The sequence below is a fragment of the Nicotiana attenuata genome, unplaced genomic scaffold (assembly GCF_001879085.1).
Source record: "Nicotiana attenuata strain UT unplaced genomic scaffold, NIATTr2, whole genome shotgun sequence".
NCBI lineage: Eukaryota > Viridiplantae > Streptophyta > Magnoliopsida > Solanales > Solanaceae > Nicotiana > Nicotiana attenuata.
Window position 1 is genome coordinate 649,994 of NW_017670432.1, and position 22,334 is coordinate 672,327.

The window sequence follows — 22,334 nt, forward strand, 5'->3', positions numbered from 1 at the left end:
GACGCCGCCGGCCAGGACGGGTAGTGTGATTTCTTCGGATGTTCGTTCAATGGCATTGTTAAAACCGGTTAGCGTGATGCAGTGTGGCACTATCTTGTCCTCGAGTTTCATCTGCGCAAGTACTCGAGGGTGGATAATGCACGCGTCGCTCCCATCGTCCACCATAATGCGTGTTACATCTGTATCTAATATTCGTAATGTGATAACGAGAGCATCATTGTGAGGGAAAACCAAATCGTAGGTATCTAACTTGTCGAAGATGATACTTTCTTCGAGTTCGCTATACCGTTCATGGGTGATCAACCGCTTGAGTTTGTGGGTCGGGGTGAACTTTACGATGTTGATCAATGCATCGTCTCCGCCTCCGATGATCATTTGGATGGTGCGAGTTGGTGAAGGTGGTTTTGGTTGGACCCTGGTGTTGATCACGTCCTCGGGCGAAGTTGGCCCTTCCCCGGTCGCTCAACAGCTCTTTCAAGTGTCCTTGCTGAAGAATGTTCACGACCTCTTGCCTTAGAGCGATGCAGTCCTCGATTTTATGACCTCGCTCCTGGTGGAATTCGTAGAGGGCGTTCGGCTTCCTGGTGCTTGGATCGGACCTCAGCTTTTATGGCCACTTCGCTTTCAGGCCGAGCTTCTCCAACGCGTAGACTATTTCTGAAGGGGAAACGCAAAAATTGTGAGCAGAAAGTAAATGGGGCATACCTCTCTCGCTCCGGTGAGTCCTTGGCCTTGGCCTAGGTGAACCTTCTTCGTGACAGGAGAGGTGCATGATGGGACCCCTGATATATGGTTGATGCCTTTCTCGATTGGGTCGTGGAGCTGCTAGATCTCTTCTGGCATCATTTCTTCGGTCCTTCCTGGACTCGGCTTGTACCGAGGTCAACCGTTGGTCAGCCCATTCAAGTCGTCTTTGTCATCACGGACTTCGACACGGTAGGCGTTGTGTATTTCGTCCCAAGTGGTTGGGGGATATTTCATAAGCCAACTCAGCAACTTTCTGGTCACCCTCGAACCGTTCCTGTTCATCCCGTTTTGGAAAGCTGCTATAGCCATGCCTTCTGATACATTTGGCAATGTCATCCTTACACGGTTGAACCGAGCGAGGAAGTCCCTAAATCCCTCTCCGGGTGCTTGTTTGATGGAGAATATGTCGTCCACTCTTGCTTCTGCCTTTTTCGCTTCGATGGGGCCGTTACGAACTTGCCGGCCATTTTTCAAATGTTTTAATGGAGCACGCGGGCAGCCATGAATACCAAGTTAATGCGCCTCCGGTGAGGGTTTCGCCGAACTTTTTCAATAGGATGGAAGATACTTTTTCTTTGGCGAGATCGTTGCCCTTTACCGCGGTGACGTAGTGAGTCACATGATCTTCGGGGTCGATCGTACCGTCATATATTTTTAGGTAGGGAGGCATTTTGAAGGTTTTGGGTATGGAATGCGGTGCGGCTTCGTCACTGTAGGGTTGTTCCACGAACCGACCACCATCTCTTTTTGGTAAGAGTTTTGGTGTACCTGGTATTTTGTCTACCCTTTCTTGATGCTCTTTCGTTTGGTCACGAAGCATTTTGTTTTCGTTTTCCATTTCTTCCATCTTCCTCAGAATGGTATTGTCACCTGCATTATTAATATTGTGAGTGGTACCTGTTATTGGAGGGAGAGGGTCGTACTGCTCGGCCATCGTTGGTGCAACGCAAGTCGCATTTTCTCTGATTGCTTTTTGGGCTGGCTTGTCGAGGATGCCGGTCAGCGTGTTTGTTAGCCAAGCCTCAAGTAATTTCTTTACTGCGGGCGGTGCCTCTTCCATTGTGGACATGGAAGCCCCTTTACCGCGGGACGTTGTGATGCTACCATGAGGGAGGGGTGAGCCACTTCACCTGGGAGATGCATTTGGCGTTACATCTTCGCCCTCGGTTTTAGAATTTTCGTTGATGGTGTTTAAGAGGTTGGCGGGAAGGTCGGCCACTGCCTTCATCCTCTCCTCTTCGTTTCCTGCCATGTTAGATCTGTGCGTACCAAAAGGTAGGGGGTTTTGCCCTCTTTTTTTTGGCTGTTATGGATCTAGAAGAAACTAAAATTTTAACTGGAAATCCCCACAGACGGCGCCAAATTGTTTGACCAAAAAATATAAACCTTTGGTTGAACTAATTAATTTTATATAATGAGGGGTTAAACCTAGTTAATAATAATAACTTCAAATCTATAATCGGTCTAGGTGGGTGATGTTGAACAGTATTGGGAGAGAATAAATGCAAGTGTATTTAATGTTTCAATGTCAACAAGGGGAGAGGAATATCAAGCGTTAAATTACAATAAATGACACTAAAGTGAATAAGGAGAGTGATTCACCCAATATTGAATGAGGTGGATGATCCTTCCTTCTCACAATGATGAATGACAGACAAATATGAGAATATCGGAGACTTTCTCGGATCTGATGGAAAAAGTATAGAATAATCAACAAAAACGAATATCTTTAGAAATGTGATGTTTGTATTTATCTAGAGAGAGTCTGCTTTTCAATAGTGTTCTTATCAGAGAATATTACATGCCTATCACCTGATCTCTCTTTCTATTTATAAGAGACATAACCCAATGAACCCTAAAAGTACAAACACCTCAAAAATCCCGTTACTAAACTAGCCGTTATCGCTCTTTCTGGCACTTTATCTCGGCCATGATCGACTGCTCGACGATGAGTTCCATTGGTCATTAGTCGACCTCGGCCAAATTGCTTTCAGTGATACCACTTCGTGTCGAATATCCTTAGTCAGATTTCGACCCATGCACTATGAATCTTAGACATAATATAAATAACCATACTATTTTTCAATAGTATATTAAGTACAAATTAATTTCGCTAGTTGTTATTCTCAAATTGAACAAAGAGAGAAAATTGTGTATATAATGCATAATGTACTTGAAAATTTTATTAGGACCTTTGTACATGGGATTTTTGGTGGCAAAACGGGTCTCATAAATGGCCAGGAAACTGGAAAAGAAAGGAGTATGATTTTTAAAAATTGAAACCGAGAAGTGTCCCGGCTTAGTATTCTTTCAAAAAACCATATTGCTAATATGCTTATTTTTCCTCAAAGACCAAGAAAAAATATTGATACCAGAAAACTACTCCCCGGCGAACAGAGTTCCGATGTTTTGGATCGGAAACTCATAGCAGACATCCTGGATTAATCATGTAAGCCTGTATTATTAGTATCCTGACGTCGCTTTTCCTTAATTTATGAACTAAAAGACAGATGCACTCATTGGATGTAAAAACGGACATCAATCATGGCGTCACTTTGGTTAAGCCCTCCTTTTCGCTATTTGTTTATATCATAAAGATAAACCTGCTTTTTCCCTTTCACATATATTCGCTTCTACTGTTACTAGCTATATAGTAGCCGAGCCGGAAAACGTTATAATGTGAAAATGGGGAGGACAGCGAATCGACGGGCGCAGCAAAAGATGCTTACATGCTGGCAGGTGTCACCCCACCAACGGCTCCCAATAAAATTTAGTACTACTATATTTTATTCTACTCTACTTTACTTTTCCATTCTTTCCTTTCTAATTCCAAAACCCTGTTTGTTTCTCCTGGGAGTAGTAGCCTCTCTACTCTTTATCATTTTGAAATTCAGTGGCAGCTAGGCTTGATTTCTTACAACCGAAGATCGCCGCAGGCAGAGGGAGGAAGCTTCCTGTTGTTTCTAATTCTTCTCTGTGATGAAACTGATACATCAGAAGTTGCACCAACTTCTCGAGTGATTCGGGTTTCTTTAATCCCTCTCTTCATAATTCGACTCAATTGAACATCCTTAAGGTAAAAGACTTTGAAATCTTCCATGCTGATAGTCCACTTGGTCGTCTGTGCGAATTGAATTTTCTATTGATGCTTATGTATCCCATCTTTAATTTTTTTAATTCTACACATACGATTTAAAGTATTTTTTAACTGGTTTTAATTTCTGAGTCGCTGCAACTTTAACAAAGTTGGCGAAATCCTTTTTTCTTTTAGTATCGAAAGGTATCCTTGTTTCTCTACTGGTTATATGATCATCAATAAGGGACCGTAATCAGCAGTTCTATTTGGTATTTAAAGGAAATGAGTGGAGCCGTGCTTGTAGCCGTTGCAGCTGCAATTGGCAGCTTTTTGCAAGGATGGGACAACGCCACTATAGCTGGTAATCCTTTCACATATGGCATATCGCTTCAATACTGATTTGTTTTTGTTTTTGTTTTTGTTTTTAACTAGTTCATCTGATGTTAATCCGTCTTTCCTCCTGAAAATCTTATTGCTTTTGTATGTAATCTGGTATCTTGTGCAGTCGGTGTCTGTGATAATTTATTCTGATTTCTAACGAGGTTATCCATTCTGTTCTTTCCGTCCTTAGATGTTACTCAGAGTCTCAATGATATCTTTCAACTGATTATGATTCTCTACTCTCTCTTTTTTTCTGAATACAGGGGGCATTCTGTACATTAAAAAAGAATTTAAGCTGGAAACTCAACCTACTACGGAAGGGCTTATTGTTTCCATGTCACTTATTGGTGCTGTCTTGATTACAACTTGCTCTGGTGCAATAGCTGACTGGCTTGGCCGTCGTCCCTTGCTCATAACTTCTTCGGTTCTTTATTTTGTTAGTGGCCTTGTGATGCTTTGGTCTCCAAATGTGTATGTTCTACTTTTGGCAAGACTTTTGGATGGGTTTGGTGTTGGTTTAGCAGTTACTCTTGTTCCTATTTATATATCTGAAACAGCACCACCAGAGATAAGGGGTTTACTGAACACTCTACCTCAGTTCACTGGCTGTCTTGGCATGTTCCTTTCATATTGCATGGTTTTTGGCATGTCGTTGATGAGTTCTCCCACTTGGAGACTGATGCTTGGTGTACTTTCCATCCCCTCCGTTCTGTATTTTGTATTGACAATATTTTATTTGCCCGAGTCTCCCAGATGGCTTGTGAGTAAAGGGCGAATGCTAGATGCAAAGCGTGTTTTGCAGAGGCTCCGTGGACGGGAAGATGTCTCTGGTGAGCTCATGGAAGCTGTATTTGATTTTAGACTTTTTAGTTGTATCATAAAAATTGCAAAATATATTGCAACCTAGACAAATGTGTCCCCCTAAAGAAAGAAGAGTGACCTAACATTTAGATGGCTTTTTACAAGCAATTTGGCGTATTTTCCCACAGTCACATTATCCCCCAAGTAGATCATATCTGGACAGGTTCACCAAATTTGATTAGTTTTTTCTTATTATAAAACTTAGCAATTGAAGATTTAGTAATACTGCTAGCTCATGATATGAAAAAGATGCATAGATAGATAATCCAGATATTTGATTATCAAATAAACAACATAGCCATAAAAGAAATTAAGAACTAAAAACATGTGCAAATAGATGTTTCAGGATAACAGAATTTTCTTGTTACAGGAGTGCTAGTTTGTAATGGAAATCTCTAACTAAGGCTAACAAAAACATTAGAAGGAGATCTTAGTCATTGAATATATTGACTTGTTTGTTCTATTTATTTTTACTTTGAGTAAAATATCTGTAAAATTCTTTGCTTCTTTTTCCTCTGGGTTTTTGAAGGAGCTCTATAATTAACGTAATCGGTAATTAAGTCATTCGAGAAGTGGACAATTTATCAATCGAAATAATAACATCCGACTATCAAATTAACATAAATATTTACACCTTTGAAGCATCAAATTTCGAGCTTTTTTCCAGAGCACTTTGTTTTTTCTTTTTTCCCCTTTTCTTTTCATCTTTTTGACTTATTCATTAAGGAATCTATGTACAACAAATAACCTGACCAATTTATTATTGAAATGTTTGAATTTCACATTTCATTATTCTATTATTTTAAATATCTAATCTAAGTCCCAACCAGCACAAAAGTTTCTCTCCTTTTTCTTTTTGGTGTTTGCTTATTCTATAATCGTATCTTTATTAGGTGAGATAGATTAACTATAAGTCTGGATGCTAGCACGTTCCTTCTATGTTGGGACGTTAAAAAATGTTTGACAACATTCAACTTGTAATATCATGTTATACAACTTTCTTAAGTTTCAAGAATTTTATTTCATTTAACTAGTCAAGTGCAGACTTTATGCTTTGCAACTACTAATTTGATATTTCATTTTGCTACTACTTATACTAATAAACAGGTTGTTAAATCTTAGTAAATGGTGTTACATAAATTGGAAGAAAAGGAGTATAAGATATTGCAATTTTTTATGAGTATGCTCCCTGAATGTTTTCCTATTTATTGATTAGTTCTTTTTGGAATTCCTTTGTTTTGACAAATCATATGATGCATTATTTTTGGACATAATGGAATAGGAAGACGCTTTTCTAATTATTCTGAATTTTGACACATTATACAGTGTATGAATTGATAAGGCACGCAAAATTGGGGAATTCTTAAAGATTTCAGGAGATGGATTTTGTCTAACGAAGACGTCGTCTAGCTCTTTCATTACTTCCTCCTCCCTCCATCCCAAATTAGTTGTCATGTTTCACTTCTCGAGAGTCAAACTCTGTGAACTTTGACCAACATATTTAAATGTGTTTTTTCATCATATTGACATAACAAAATTGCAACTTGTTGTACTTTTCGTGTTGTTCTTCAATATCTAAATATTAGTTTTAGAATACTGAGTTGATCTAATCCAATTCAGCTTTGAAGATTAATCAAATTAACTCTCGAGAAGCAAAACAAGACAACTAATTTGGGATGGAGGGAGTAATTTTGATTTTATTAATGTTAACAGTTGTTAAATTGCATGACCACCTCATTTAAAAGTTTAAGCTAGATAAGATATGCATTCATCATATGGACACATGCTGGCCTGATTCTTTTACATGGGCCAAGCATGTGGACTATACTGTTTCAATATGTCCAATATTTACTTGGGCATATAGCCAGAAGAGTAAACTTTGGTGATTGTACTAGCTTGGTTCTGTAGAGATTACCCTACTTTGTGTAAAATGAATCTGATATCTTGCTTTGTGTACCGAAAGTATCTGTGAACTTATCATGCTTGTGCCTTTGGCTGTAGTGCTGCTCGGCTTCCTTTAGTTTATCAGTGATCTTAGGTTTCCTGATGAAACTGGTAAAGTTAATACTGATGCAGCTTCTATTTACAGGAGAGATGGCTTTGCTAGTTGAGGGTCTTGGAGTTGGTGGTGAAACATCAGTGGAGGAGTACATTATTGGTCCAGAAAATGAACTTGCGGAAGACCAGGAACCAACTGTTCAAAAAGATCATATTAGGTTATATGGGCCTGAACATGGACACTCTTTGGTTGCACGGCCTGTCACGGGGAAAAGCGTAGTTGGTGTTGCATCTCGCCAAGGAAGCACATTTGCACCTAATGTGCCCCTCATGGACCCTGTTGTCACTCTATTTGGCAGCGTTCATGAAAAGCTTCCGGATGTGGGAAGCAAGGGAAGCATGCTCTTTCCGCATCTCGGCAGCATGTTTAGTGTTGCTGGAGATCAAACAAAAAATGAAGAGTGGGATGAAGAAAGCCTTGGCAGAGAGGGCGATGATTATGCATCTGAGGCTGCAGCTGAAGAATCTGATGACAATTTGCAGAGCCCACTGATATCTCGTCAGGCAACAAGCATGGAAAAGGACATGGTTCCGCCTCCATCTCGTGGAAGTTTTTTTAGCATGATGCAGGGTAATGATGGTGAACCAGTTGGCAGTGCTGGCATTGGTGGTGGATGGCAGCTTGCATGGAAATGGACAGAGAGAGAAGGTGATGATGAAAAGAAGGAGGGAGGTTTTAAAAGAATCTATTTGCATGAGGGTGGAACTCATGGAACTCGAAGGGGATCTTTAGTTTCTCTTCCAGGGGGTGATATGCCTGGTGGTGGTGAATTTGTTCGTGCTGCTGCTTTGGTGAGTCAACCAGCTTTATATTCGAAAGATCTGATGGATCAACATCGTGTTGGACCAGCTATGATTCATCCGTCTGAAGCATCTGGAAAATGGCCTAGTTGGAGCGATTTATTTGAACCAGGAGTCAAGCATGCATTGATTGTTGGTATGGGAATCCAACTACTTCAGCAGGTAATCACTAATATTACTAGAATATAGTTTAACTACTGTCTTTCTTCCATACATTCCCAAGGTCAGTCTGTCTCTATTGCAGGTAGGTTGTGTTCTCTCCTTAAATCTGGACTTGAGATCTGTAGATTTCTTGCTTTATTGCAAAAATTTTTGGAGTTTCTATTTGGCGCAGTTGCTATTTTAACAGTGATTCTGGAGACCTTATGCAGCTAAGAGTTAACTAGAAGCATTTTCATTTCTTCAAAAGATGTAGTACACAAATTCTTTCCAGACCTTGTCATTAGGGTTGTATTCCTGCCTTCAATCAAAATATCTATTGATAGGTCAGGATTGGAGAAAATTTCTCTGCAGAATCCTAAGGGGTTAGACTCTTCATCTTGAATTGAAACTGAATCAAAGGATGACGTGGATATGTTGTGATTGGGCACGATTTATCTTGAGGATTTTTTTATAGATCGAGAGAAGCAACAAAAGAATAAGTGAACTTGATAACTATTAGGCTGATTCATGCTAACCATTCATAGAGATGGATATTGGTGAGACTTCAGTCAATACAGAATGATGTTTAATGAGTCAGTTTTGTAAGGTAGCATTCTAAATATGATACTAGCAGTGACTCGTTGGTTACAGTAGTTTACTTAATCAATTAATTAACAAGACAAGCCTATTTCTTTTCCTTTTTTTATTGAAGAATTGAAGAAGAACCTTTAGGCAGGCATGGTATATTCAATTTCTCAAGAGAGGGAGTATGCCTCATGCTTCATGCTGGTTGCTGATATTTGAAATACTTACAAGTCCTGATGGTACTGCTTCACAGTTGTCCTTTACGGCCTCGGATTTGAATATTTCTTTTAGGCCTGGTCGTCAAGATTATGACCTAATTTAACCTCCTTCCATTAAATACAGAAACAGCACTATTGTAAAGATATTCCTACTTTGATATCTTTGTGATTTTTCTATTTCACTTTGTCTTGATTCAGCATCCTTGCATAGGAAATGCTAGAGTCAGCTTGGTTTACACTGTATCAAAGACTGTCTGCCTCCCTTTCTAACACCTGTTCGTGCAGTTCTCAGGAATTAATGGAGTTATGTACTACACTCCTCAAATACTTGAGCAAGCAGGTGTAGGAGTTCTTTTATCAAACCTTGGCATCAGTTCTGCTTCTGCATCTCTGCTGATAAGTGCAATCACAAATTTCTTAATGCTCCCTTCAATAGCTGTTGCCATGAGGCTTATGGATATCTCTGGCAGGAGGTAATTACTTTTGAGTAACTACTATGGAACAAGACTGAATATGATGTTTTTCGTAGTGCCTTCTCCAAATTGTTCACAAAGTATTTTGGTTTGATTTCTCATCTCCAATTGTGGGGTATTCTTTTTTGTTTTAAGGGCACCCCCTTCTTTTTTTAAAGGTCTAATCCCCTCATTAGTAGATGTGTCTGGAATTTGGACGCAATGCATCTCCATTGCAGTAGACTGTTTGCTAGTTCGAGATGGAGTGATGGAGACGTCACAATAATTTCTATGCTTTAACAGATGGAAGATTGAGGGTGCCCTTTGCCATTATTAGCACTAGAGAAAGTATAACAGTAGCAGGATGTAGTGGGAGTTCAAACCAGTGAGTGTAAAAGGAAAAAGAAACCTTCCCATGCACTAAATTGTTGCCATCTTAAAGGAGAAAGAAAATCCCTTCATTTTTTGTACTCTGGCCTGCTTCAAGTTCACTGTTGATTTAGAGTTCAAGCAAGTTTCAATGCCTATGGGAAGCATTCTCACTCATCTAAGACAACGGGTCCTTCATCCATCTTTGTTTTTAGGTTGGCGTGGCCACATTTATGAGGTTCTCCTCCACAATGATTCTCACATAATAGACTTTAGCATCCTTTTTTTTCTTATGTTAAATATAGTAGATTTTTGTATTGTTACCTGCACTTAAGGCTGGGTAAAAAGTGAATGGATGTCCTATTGTCCTTCGATTCCTGTAAATCTGATTACTACCTTTGCCTTTCTGTATATTGTTGTATTGCAGGAGTCTGCTGCTTGGCACAATTCCTATCTTAATTATAGCCCTCATTGTTCTAGTTATTGGAAGTTTAGTGAGTATGGGAACTGTTGCAAAGGCTGCTTTATCAACAGTTTGTGTTGTTATGTACTTCTGCTCATTTGTTATGGGGTTCGGGCCCATTCCAAACATACTTTGTTCAGAGATATTTCCAACTCGGGTCCGAGGTATATGCATTGCCATCTGTGCTCTAGTATTCTGGATTGGGGATATTATTGTTACCTACACACTACCTGTGATGCTGTCCTCTATTGGCCTTGCTGGTGTATTTGGCATATATGCTATCGTCTGTGTTATATCATGGATATTTGTTTTCTTGAAAGTGCCTGAAACCAAGGGGATGCCTCTTGAAGTGATCTCGGAGTTCTTCGCTCTTGGTGCTAGGCAGGCTGCTGCTGCTAAGAACTGATCTGATCGTTTGATGACATGTTGCCTTGCCTAGTGCCTGGATTTTGTTTGCTTTAAGGTTTCCCTTGTTTGATAGAGTGGTGTTTGCTATTCAGTTTTCTAAGTTGTTTAGAACAGTGCAAGATCTTTTAATGAGTTTTACGATTCTGCCAATTACAACTGCAGTTGTTTAGAACAGTGCCATTTATTCCTGTTTGGTTTGAAATTTGGTCAATTGATTAGTAGTCATGCTTGTGAAAGGTTCTGCTGAAATGCGGCAAAGGTGTTCACTTGTTTTTTTTAAAGCATCACTTGTGGTGATTAAACAAAAAACTCATCAAGCCCTTGAAACTCAAAGGTCCATTAATCATCTTGTTATCTCCTTGATCATTTAATACCCGACTTCGTCCATAGCAGAACTGTCCCTTGACGTATCTAGCTTTGCTTCATAGAGTTGGATGTCCTCAGTCCAATAGAATATCAACAATCTTATTCTTTGTATCTCTTTTGCTGAGCTATGTTGAGGAAAGAATAAAAAAGGTGAAATAGCACCCACAACATCGGCACCAAGTATATGCATCAACTTAAAAGGAACAGAAGCTGAAAGGAAGTGAAAAGGAGGGTCAGAAGCCAATCTATATTCAGCAACTCGTAACTAACAGATATGTTCTAATTTAATAATATTCCTTATTAAGCAAAATAAAAAATAAAAAACGATTAAAGAGAGAATGTTTCAATATCAAGCATTGCAATTGCACTATCACGAATACTACTGAACTGTCACGATTTGCCAAACTATCATTAATAGCAGTAAGAGGCGGCAAAATTTTAAGTTATTTTATTATTTGGCACCAGTTCAAGTAGGCAACCCGCCCAAGATGGATCAGTCTCTGAAGATCAAAATCCCTATGGAAAGGTGACGTAATGGATTAGGTGGAAGAATGTAGGAACCATCCACTCTCACCATTCCCGTGCAAAAGAAAAGATGTATGAGGAACCAACAAGCTGTAGCATGACAATTAGCGCAAAAATCATCTGGGATCACTACTGACAAGCCTGGCCCTAACCCGGTCTAGCTTCTTCACCAAATTTGATTAGTTTTTTCTTATTATAAAGCTCCTGCTTCCATTGCCGCCTTCTTCACACCCTCCATTCCTGGAATCAACGGTGCCCTCCTTGGCTCCACTATTTTATCGGAGGACAGTGCCTTCCCTAAAACCGACAGGTCTCCCTGCAGCACAGCCGCCACTAAAGCCCCTGCCTGACTACAGTTCCAAACGTGATGGGACATGGTTATCTGTTGCGGCAGTGCCGCCCTCATTTTCTTAGTTGGGGCCTCAAATTCCGGCGGATTCACCAACACAAAGAACAACTCCTTTTCGTGAGGAAACTTCAACTGGATTAACTCCAGAGGATCGTAGCTCCTGATCAATACGAAACCCCCCATAATAGCAGGTGCCACGTTGTCCGCGTGCAGGGGCGTACGCAGGATTTTGGACAAGCGGTGTGATATTTTAAAAAGTGAATTAATAAAAAATTACTATAATATGATCATCTTTATAAAATACATCAAATACATGAATATAACCATTTTCGAAGATACAAGCGAATCACTAGAAAAAAAAATACAAGCGAACAATTTCTCGTAGTTTATATGATGTTTTTAATGCTTATTCATCTCTATTTCGTTTAATAAAATTTGTTGAATGGTTGAGACTTGGCCACTTGGGGTTAGTGTCAGTTTTGAGGTAATAAAAAAACAATGGTGCATCCACTAAGAATTGAACATGCGACCATCAATCAATCAAGAGAACAAATAGATCATCAAACCAGTGGACCGCACATCCTTATTTGTCAATGGTATCACCCTAATATTTTTTTAAAGTAGTTCTCTTTTCAATCATTAATTACATACTTAATTTAGTGGTAATTTCCAGCGAAGCGGTGTCGGATGACACCGCTTGCATGAATGTAAATCCGCCCCTGTCCGCGTGGTAACCCGAGACTTTCGATTCCGATTCTAGCCCAGCAAGCACGAGGTCAGACGCGCTCAATGGGCGACCAAAAAGCTCGTTCACGGCAACAAAGCGGCGGCGGCGGCACTAGCGGCGCTGGACCCGAGACCACAGCCCAAGGGCAATCCCTTCTAGAGGGAGAGGGAAAGGCCAACTGATCGGATGTTTTTGTTCAAACCCTATCCAAAAACCTTCCCAACAAGACCTCCCTATGAGCCTTCAAGAATGTCAAGAAACGCATGCAATGATCAACAGTTGTCGCACGACATAGAACACTATCAAGTTGCTCACAAAAGAAAGTAAAAAAAAAAACAGAAAAAATGAGAGAGTCTTACTAGTGAAAACCCTCACGGACACTGTAAGACGACGGTAAGCAAAGATGAATAAATGAAAGAGACTTGTTGGTGAAAACCCCTCGAGCGCTACTTGTCGAAAGTGAGTCGTAAAGCTGATGCGAAGAATTGGCATAAACAAGCCCGACTTCAAAGGTCATAAGAATGGTAAAAGGAAAGATTGGATTAGTTTGGTAGATCGGCCGTTAAGTCCAAAATGCATGTCATGATCATTAACGCTAGTTTAAAAAAAAAGAAAAAAAACTCTTCCTTCTGTCCTTCCGACAGGGGGTATTTCTTGTTAATATTCATTTCTTTGCATCATTGTGTCCTTCACTCCGAGTCAGTCCTTGTCAAAACAAGCAAGAAAAATCAAAATCTGCTACCAGCTTTTCAATTGCACAAAGTAAATGTAGCCAACATATTCAGTTGTTATTGTCAAAATACCTTGAGGATTCATGAAAAGGCCTCCCCCCAAAAGACTCTTGTCAGCCCATTTGGCACAAGCAAAGATAAATGGTGATTCTCTCTGATAGACAAATTGCTCAAAAAGTGTGAAGTCATTCGAGATATAAGAAAAGGTCACCTAAGAAAAGATCTCCAGTTTGGATAAGGCTGATTGAGCCACAAATACAAATGGTACTGGGTGTGAAACAATCAGGGTTGATGCCAAGCAAAAGTCTCTCGAGACCGACTCAAGATGATCGAGCAAAAGCCAAGCTGCTCAAGACTCAAGACCACAAACCGACCACCACTTTCAAAACTGACAAATCTTCTTTTTTTGAAACAGGAACAAAGCAGTGCAAGGCAAGTGGGCCAACAAAAAAAAAGGAAAAGAAGAGAAGAGAAGAGAAGAGCTGACAAAGGGAAGTTTCTCAAATCTTTGCCTTTATTTGTCTGCATGTGCATAAAATCTTGCCATTATTTTTCACATTTTTCCTCCTAGGATAAAAGTCCTAGTCTGATGGATTTTTCTCCCAATAAAAATCTTAGTCTGATGAATCTTTCTCCTAAGATAACAAAAAAAAGGGAACCTAGTCTGACGAATCTACTCCTAGGATCGCAATCTTAGTCTGATGAGTTTTTCTCCTAAGATAGAAGACTTAGTCTGATGAACTTTCTCCTAGGATAAATATCTTAGTCGGATGAATCTTTCTCCTAAGATACAAAAAAAGAGGAAAAAGGACCTAGTCTGATGAATTTTCTCCTAGGATAAACGTCTTAGTCTGATGAACCTTCTCCTAAGCTAGAAAATCTAGTCCGATGAATTTTCTCCTAGGATAAGAAACCTAGTCTAATGAATGTTTCTCCTAAGATAGAAGACCTAGTCTGATGAACTTTCTCCTAGGATCAAAATCTTAGTCTCATGAATCTTTCTCCTAAGATACCAAAAAAAAAGAGACCTAGTCTGATGAACTTTCTCCTAGGATCAAAATCTTAGTCTGATGAATTTTCTCCTAAGATAGAAAACCTAGACTGGTGAATTTTCTCCTAGGATCAAAATCTTAGTCTGATGAATCTTTCTCCTAAGATACCAAAAAAGAGACCTAGTCTGATTAATTTTCTCCTAAGATCAAAATCTTAGTCTGATGAATCTTTCTCCTAAGATAGAAGACCTAGTCTGATGAATTTTCTCCTAGGATAGAAATCTTAGTCTGATGAACCTTTCTCCTTAGATACCAAAAGAAGTAGAAAAGAGACCTAGTTTGATGAACTTTCTCGTAGGATCAAAATCTTAGTATGATGAATCTTTCTCCTAAGATAGAAAACCTAGTCCGATGAATTTTCTCCTAGGATAATACTTTTAAAAAAAAAGAAAGAAAGAAGGGAAGTCTGAATTTAAAAAAAAAAAAAAGAGGGGTCAATTTTTAGTTTTCTTAAGTTATCAATGTTTAGTGTTCCTGAAATCAGGGGCCCCGCCTGGAGAATAGGGTCAGTCTTTATTTTAGTCAAGCTTAGTTTATAGTTTTCCTAGTCTATGCTTTAGTTTACTCTCATCATTGCATCAATAGTACAAGTGGTTTACAATTTTGCTAACAACTCACAAATCTTCCTAGTGCAAACTGGGGCAGAAAAAATTTCTTTTGTTTTGTCTGTTTTGTTGTAATCAGGCGCCCACCTGGAGAACAAGGGAAGACAACTCAAGTTTCAAGGTAAAGCAGTTTCGAAGGAAGACAGTTCAAGTTTCAAGGAAAAATGGTTCAAGGTGCAAGGGAAAACAGTGTCAAGTAACAAGAGAAGACGGTTCAAGTTCAGCAATCAGGCGCCCACCTGGAAAAAAAGGGGAATTCAATTCAGAATGCAATTCAGGTCAGCAACAAAAGAAGCTCGCGTCAAGAATGCGAGTCAGCAGTCCGAGATGATCAACAAAAGTTAGTCACAATCCAGAATAAAAAGAAAAAAAAAACAAAAAGAAAGGCAAGAAGTGAATCCAAATGCAGAAGTTAATGAAAGATGTGAGTTGTTCAAGACAAGGCTGAGGTCATAAGCTCTGTATGTCCCGTCTTGGTTTGAAAAGCTGAAGAAGATTGAACCAACACCTGCGGCTAACAAGCGTCAAAATTCAGATCAGGGTCCGCATGAAGAACCAACCAAGACTCAAGATCAAGCTTCAGAAGACTCATAGATAGGAATCTTGTATGATTATTTTGACTTTATTAATCATTTCTGGTTTTTGTTTCAACTTAAAGAATTATTTCAACTATTTTTGGGTAAAGGTAAAAGAGAGTTTATTTGGTATTGTTCCGCATTGGCTTGCCCGGCAATGGTGTTGGGCGCCCTCATGGCCTATTATGGAAATAGGTCCTGACAATATATAATGAAGTAACAACATGTTCTCTTAATATCATGATTTAGTATATTACCCTATAACTATAAATGGTATGCATTGATAATAATTCTTATCATTTCAATTCACTTAGTTTCTATGATAGTTTTCATTATGTCGAATTTGTCAAAGCTTGAATTTTTGGCTCTTGACATCTCTGGGAATAATTGTTTGCCATGGGTACTTGATGCTGAAATTCATCTTAACGCTAAGGATCTTGGTGACACTATTAAATAAGAAAATGAAGCATCAAGTCAAGATAAGGCGAAAGCCATGCTTTTCCCTTGCCATCATCTCGATGAAGGGTTAAAAAGTAAATATTTAACCTTGAAAGATCCATTTCAATTATGGACTAGTTTGAAGGAACGATATGACTATCTAAAGGCTACGACATTACCAAGAGCTCGTTGTGAGTGGATGCACTTACGGCTAATAAATTATAAGACCATAAGTGAATATAATTCTGTTGTATATAGAATAATTTCCCAACTAAAATTATGTAGGGAACCTATGAATGATGAGGACATGTTGAAAAAGACTCTTTTCACTTTTCATACCTCAAATATGGTGTTACAACAGCAATACCGTGGAAAGGGCTTTAAGAAATATTCTGAGTTAATTTCATGCCTTTTGGTGGCTGAACAACATAATGACTTTTTAATGAAAAATCATGAAGCTCGCCCCATTGGATCAGCTCCATTTCCAGAAGCGAATCTGGTAAAGATAGATCCAAAGTCTGAAAGAAGACAAAATAATTATCGTGGTCGTATAAATATACATGGGCGCCGCAAGGGGCGAAATAATAATCGCCATGATGGTGGTCGTTATAAACAAAAGAACAATAAGGGTTATCAGAATAATCCTTCAAAAAGGCAAAGGTAATATTTGCCACCGATGTGGTATGAAAAATTATTGGGCCCGAATTTGCCGTACGCCTGAATATTTTGTTAAACTTTATCAAGCCTCCATAAAAGGGAAACAAAATAAAGTTAAGACTCACTTGACCTTTCAAAATGATATTGAGGCGGGCCTTATGAATAATTATGATAAAGTTGAAGCAAACCTTGCCTAAAAAGATGATATTTTTGAAGGCCTAGCCGATATTATTCATTTAGAAGTTGGAGACTTCTTTGAGCATCATGACTTATTATTGGGAAAAATTATAAGAATAATTATTTTTTTATGAAATTCATATTTTGAATAAAACTTTTTATGTTGTCAGTATTTACTTTCCTAAGTATAGTTTCTTTTGTTCTTAAATTTTTCAATATTACTTATGATGTATTTTTTTCTTTTTATTTATGAAGAATATGAAAACTTTCCAGTATTCAGTTGGTCGTATGAATAATAAAGAATAAATTTATTGATAGTGCTACGACGCACACCATATTAAAAGACAAGAAATATTTCTCTTATTTAATTATGAAAGAATCCAATATCATAACACTATCTGGTAGTACAAAATTAATTGAGGGCTCTGGAAAAGCGACTTTATTACTACCAGGAGGAACTATATTGGCTGTTAATGATGCATTATATTGTAGTAGAAACTTATTGAGTTTCAAAGATATTCGCCAAAATGGCTATCATATTGAGACCACCAATGAAGGAAAGGTTGAATACCTTTATATTACTACAATAAAAATGGAAAATAAGTATGTTCTTGAAAAGCTTCCCGCATTTCCTCCGGATTATACTACACTAGTATTAGTGTAGTCGAATCACATGCCATAGTAAACAAAGGGTTTACTAATGATTTTATTATTTGGCATGATCGGTTGGGTCATCCCGGTTATAATATGATGCGCTATAAAATTGAGAATTCACATGGTCATTAATTTAAGAACTAGAATATTCTTCAAACTAAAGAATTCTCTTGTGCTGCATGTTCTCAAGGCAAATTGATTATTAGACCATCAGTAATTAAAGTTGGAGTTGAATCTCCTGCATTTGTTGAACGTATACAGAATGATATATGTGGGTCCATACACCCTCCATGTGGACCATTCAGATATTATATGGTCTTGATAGATGCATCTACAAGATGGTCACATGTGTGCTTGTTATTAACCCACAATTTGGCCTTTGCGAGGTTACTGGCTCAATTAATAAGATTAAGAGCACAGTTTCCAGATTATGCAATTAAGATACTTCGTCTTGATAATGCTGGTGAATTTACGTCTCAGACCTTTAATGATTATTGTATATCAGCTGGGATAACAATTGAGCATCCAGTTGCTCATGTTCATACTCAAAATGTTCTACCGGAGTCATTGACCAAACGCCTCCAATTAATTGCTAGACTAATGCTTTTGAGAATAAAACTTCCCATTTTGGCATGGGGTCATGCTATTTTGCATGCAGCAGCTCTTGTGCGGATCGGGCCCACAAGTTACCATAAAGCCCCCCCCCCCCCCCCATTACAATTAGCTTTTGGCCAAGAGCCAAATGTTTCCTATCTTGGAATATTTAGATGTGCGGTATATGATCCAATTGCTCTACTATAACGCACAAATATGGGTCCCCAAAGAAGATTGGGGATATATGTTGGGTATGAATCTCCTTTTATTATAAAATATTTGGAACCTATGACTGGAGATTTATTTACAGTAATATTTGCTGAATGCCATTTTGATGAATCAGTATATCCAACATTATGGGGAGAAAATAAGCAATTGGGAAAAGAGATAGATTGGAATGCATTATCACTATATCATTTAGATCCTCGAACAAATCAATGTGAACACGAGTTTCAAAAGATTATTTATTTATAAAATATTACAAATCAACTGCTAGATGCATTCACTGACCTACCAAGGGTGACTAAGTCACATATTCCAGCTGCTAATACTCATATTCGAATTGATGTCTCGGTTGGACAATCTAAAAATGCAAAAATAAGTCTAAGCCACACTTGAAACGTGGTAGACCAATCGGTTCTAAAGATAAAAATTTCCGAAAGAGAAAAGGAGCAAATGATCTAGGAGATCATAATATGGAGGCAATTGCTCAAAAAGAGCCATGTGACATAACAAATGATAAGACCTTAGAGGAAGTCCAGGTACCTGAAAATAATAAGAATGAAGAGATCTCAACAAGTTATATTCCTACGATGAAAATGTAGAACCAAAACAATATTATTATGTGCAACGTTTTTGCTTATAATGTTGCCGCTAAAATAATGCAACAAGATGAGGATCTTGAACCAAGATCTGCCGATGAATATATACAGAAAAATGACTGGCCAAAATGAAAGATTCTATCCAGGCAGAATTAACTTCACTTGAAAAACTTAAAGTATTCGGACGTATAGTTCGAACACCTGAAGGAATAAAGCCGATGGGATACAAATGGGTTTTTTGTGCGAAAACGAAATGATAAAAATGAAGTCGTTATATATGAAGTACGACTTGTGGCACAAGGATATTCACAAAGGCCTGACATTGATTATATGGAGACATATTCTCCTGTGGTGGATGCAATCACCTTCAGGTATCTTATAAATGTGGCAGTCCATGAAAAAATTTGATATGCGTCCGATGGATGCTGTCACAACCTATTTGTATGGCACATTAGACAACGAAATTTATATGAAAATTCCTGAAGGATTTAAAGTGTCTGAAGCTTATAAAGATTTACGGGAAACTTGTTCAATAAAGCTTCAAAAATCCTTATATGGATTGAAACAATCATGGAGAATGTGGGATAATCGTTCGAATGATTACTTGCTGAAAAAAGAGTATAAGAATGATCCAGTTTGTCCTTGTATTTTTATAAAAAGGTATGTGTATGAATTTATTATAATCGTTGTATATGCTGATGATCCAAAAGCAATAAACTGTTTGAAGAAAAAGTTTGAAATGAAAGATCTTGGAAAGACAAAATTTTATCTTGGTCTACAAAGTGAGCATATGAAATATGGAACTTTTGTCCATTAATCAACCTATACCGAAAAGATCCTAAAACGTTTTTATATGGATAAATCACATCCATTGAGTACCTTGATAGTTGTGAGATCACTTGATATAAATAAAGACCATTTCGACCTCATGAAAATGATGGAGAGCTTCTTGGTGATGACACTTCATATCTTAGTGCAATTGGGGCACTAATGTATCTTGCAAATAATACTCGACCAGATATAACTTTTGTAGTAAATTTATTAGCAAGATTTTGTTCCTTTCCAACAACAAGACACTAGAATGGTGTTAAGCATATTTTTAGATATCTCCGAGGGACTATTGCTATGTGATTATTTTATTCTTATGAATCTGATTCACAAATAATTGGTTATACAGATGCAAGTTATTTGTCTGATCCACATAAAGTTCGATCTCAAACAAGCTATCTATTTACTCGTGGAGGCACAACTATTTTATGGAGTTCAACAAAACAAACTTTAGCTGCTACATCTTCCAATCATACAGAGATAATAGCTATTCATGAAGCTAGTCGAGAATGCATATGGTTGAGATCAGCGACTCAACACATTCAACAACTGTGTGGTCTTTTTTTAAAAACGAAGATTCCAACGATATTGTATGAAGATGATGTTGCTTGCATAGCTCAACTAAAGGAGGATATATCAAAAGAGACAGAACAAAGCACATTTCACTAAAGTTATTTTTCACGCATGATCTTCAACAAAATGGTGAGATAGATGTTCAACAAATCCGTTCAAGTGATAATCTGGCAGACTTATTCACTAAGGCATTACCAACATCAATACCTGAGAAGCTGAGACATAAGATTGGAATGCATCGTCTCCAAGATATCAAATAAAGTTTTCATCAGCGAAGTATAATACACGTTGTACTCTTTTTACCTTAACAAAGATTATATCCCAAGTGGGTTTTCATGGTAAGGCTTTTAACGAGGCAACACTCAATGCGTATTACAAGATGTGTGTACTCTTTTTTCTTCACTGGGCTTTTTTCCACTAGATTTTTCTAGTAAGGTTTAATGAGGCACATTATCTTTCAAATGAACATCCAAAAGGGAGTGTTATAAATAAAGTGAATATATATGAATATTCATTTAATGCATCCATACATTCTGCTACTTGGATAGACGTTCCTATTAATTCCCAGGATGTATCTAGTGAGTTTTAGGTGTATCTTGTATACTATTGTCACGACCCAACCCCGGTCGTGATGGCGCCCAACACACTGCTACGCAAGCCCGACCATTTAGACAACCTTGAACGATTAATCACAGTGGATAATTAAATATTCACAAATAAATACCAAATTTAATGCGGAATTTCTGAAATAGTTTCTAGCATTTGAAACCCCAAAATAAAAATACTAATCAGCCCACAAAATCTGGTGTCACGAACATGAGCCTCTAATACAGAATATTCACCTATTACAAGTCTGTCTAGAAAAAAATGCGAATAAAAGGATAAAGATAGATGAGAGAGATCAGGGCTGCGAACGCCGTGCAGCTACCTCGATACTCCCGGATGAATGCTGCTCAGCTAAACAAGTCCTCACTCACCATGTGGTGTACCTGGATCTGCACACAAGGTGCAGGGAGTATTGTGAGTACTTCCAACCCAGAAAGTAATAAACATAAATAAGGGTTGAGAGTAAGAAATCCTGGACAGGCACAGAGTAAGCTATAATTACAGCAGCTCAATCTAAATAATATCCACTCATTAAACCAATGAAAACAATTATAGAAATATCACAATAGATAAATAAGTAAATGGCAATCAAGTATGCAATGCAACACATAAACCGGTACCTCCAGTACCCTGCTGCGGCCGTGCAGCCCGCTCCATTATTTAACGTCGACGGCGCTCACTGGGGGTGTGCAGACTCCGGGAGGGGCCCCTTACGGCCCAAGCGCAATAATAAGCCATCTCGTGGCATCAAACAGGCCCTTGGCCTCATATCAATATCATTATCATACCACTGCGGCGTGCAGTCCGATCCAATAATCAGTCCAAAATCACATAAGCCTTTCGGCACAATAGTATAAAAATATTCAGCCCAAACTTTATTTAAAAATTTTAATTTAGTTTCTGCTTTAAGAAAAATGGCTGAGTTTACAAAACAGTGTCAAACACTAGGACTGAGTTCAATATCTATAAATATGGTAAGAAACCAGTAAAAACAATCCCTGAAGGATTCAAGTAGTTGGCACGAAGCCCAATTATAACAATTAATCCATTTTTATAAGGATATTACAAATCTACAATCAATTAGGTAGTAATTTTATTAAACGGGACGGACCAAGTCACAATCCCCGACGGTGCTCTACCCCACGCCCGTTATCCGGCGTGCAAGTCACCTCACATAGCACTACGTTGTGCAAATTCGGGGTTTCAAACCCTCAACACAGCATTTACATCTATTACTAACCTCAAGCTGGCCAAAGTCCTAGCTTGCTATGCCCTTGCCTTTCTAATTCACCTCCTCGTGCATCGAATCTGACCAAAACCACAACGAATACGTCACAATATGCCAATGGGACAATACCCAATCGAAAATAATCGAAAAACATTGAAAGTCCCGAAATTAGCAAAAACCCGAGCCCCAGGCCCACTTCTCGAAAATCAGTAAATTTACCATCAACGGATTCCTTATCTCGCCACGAGTCTATACATATAAAGAACAC

General features: G+C 38.3%; 1 protein-coding gene and 1 pseudogene across 1 annotated transcript; one reads left to right on the forward strand and one right to left on the reverse strand.

Annotated features, from left to right (window-relative positions):
- The first annotated feature begins 3,230 nt into the window (after positions 1-3,230).
- LOC109239318 (monosaccharide-sensing protein 2-like) lies at positions 3,231-10,771 on the forward strand. The gene is made up of 6 exons (XM_019405867.1): positions 3,231-3,823; positions 4,103-4,184; positions 4,468-5,034; positions 7,155-8,086; positions 9,154-9,341; positions 10,117-10,771. Exons 2-6 carry the CDS (start codon positions 4,106-4,108, stop codon positions 10,556-10,558), a joined length of 2,208 nt encoding a protein of 735 aa, XP_019261412.1. The 5' UTR covers positions 3,231-3,823; positions 4,103-4,105; the 3' UTR covers positions 10,559-10,771.
- A 494-nt stretch (positions 10,772-11,265) lies between these two features.
- LOC109239304 lies at positions 11,266-20,471 on the reverse strand (annotated as a pseudogene).
- Between the last annotated feature and the right edge of the window lie 1,863 nt (positions 20,472-22,334).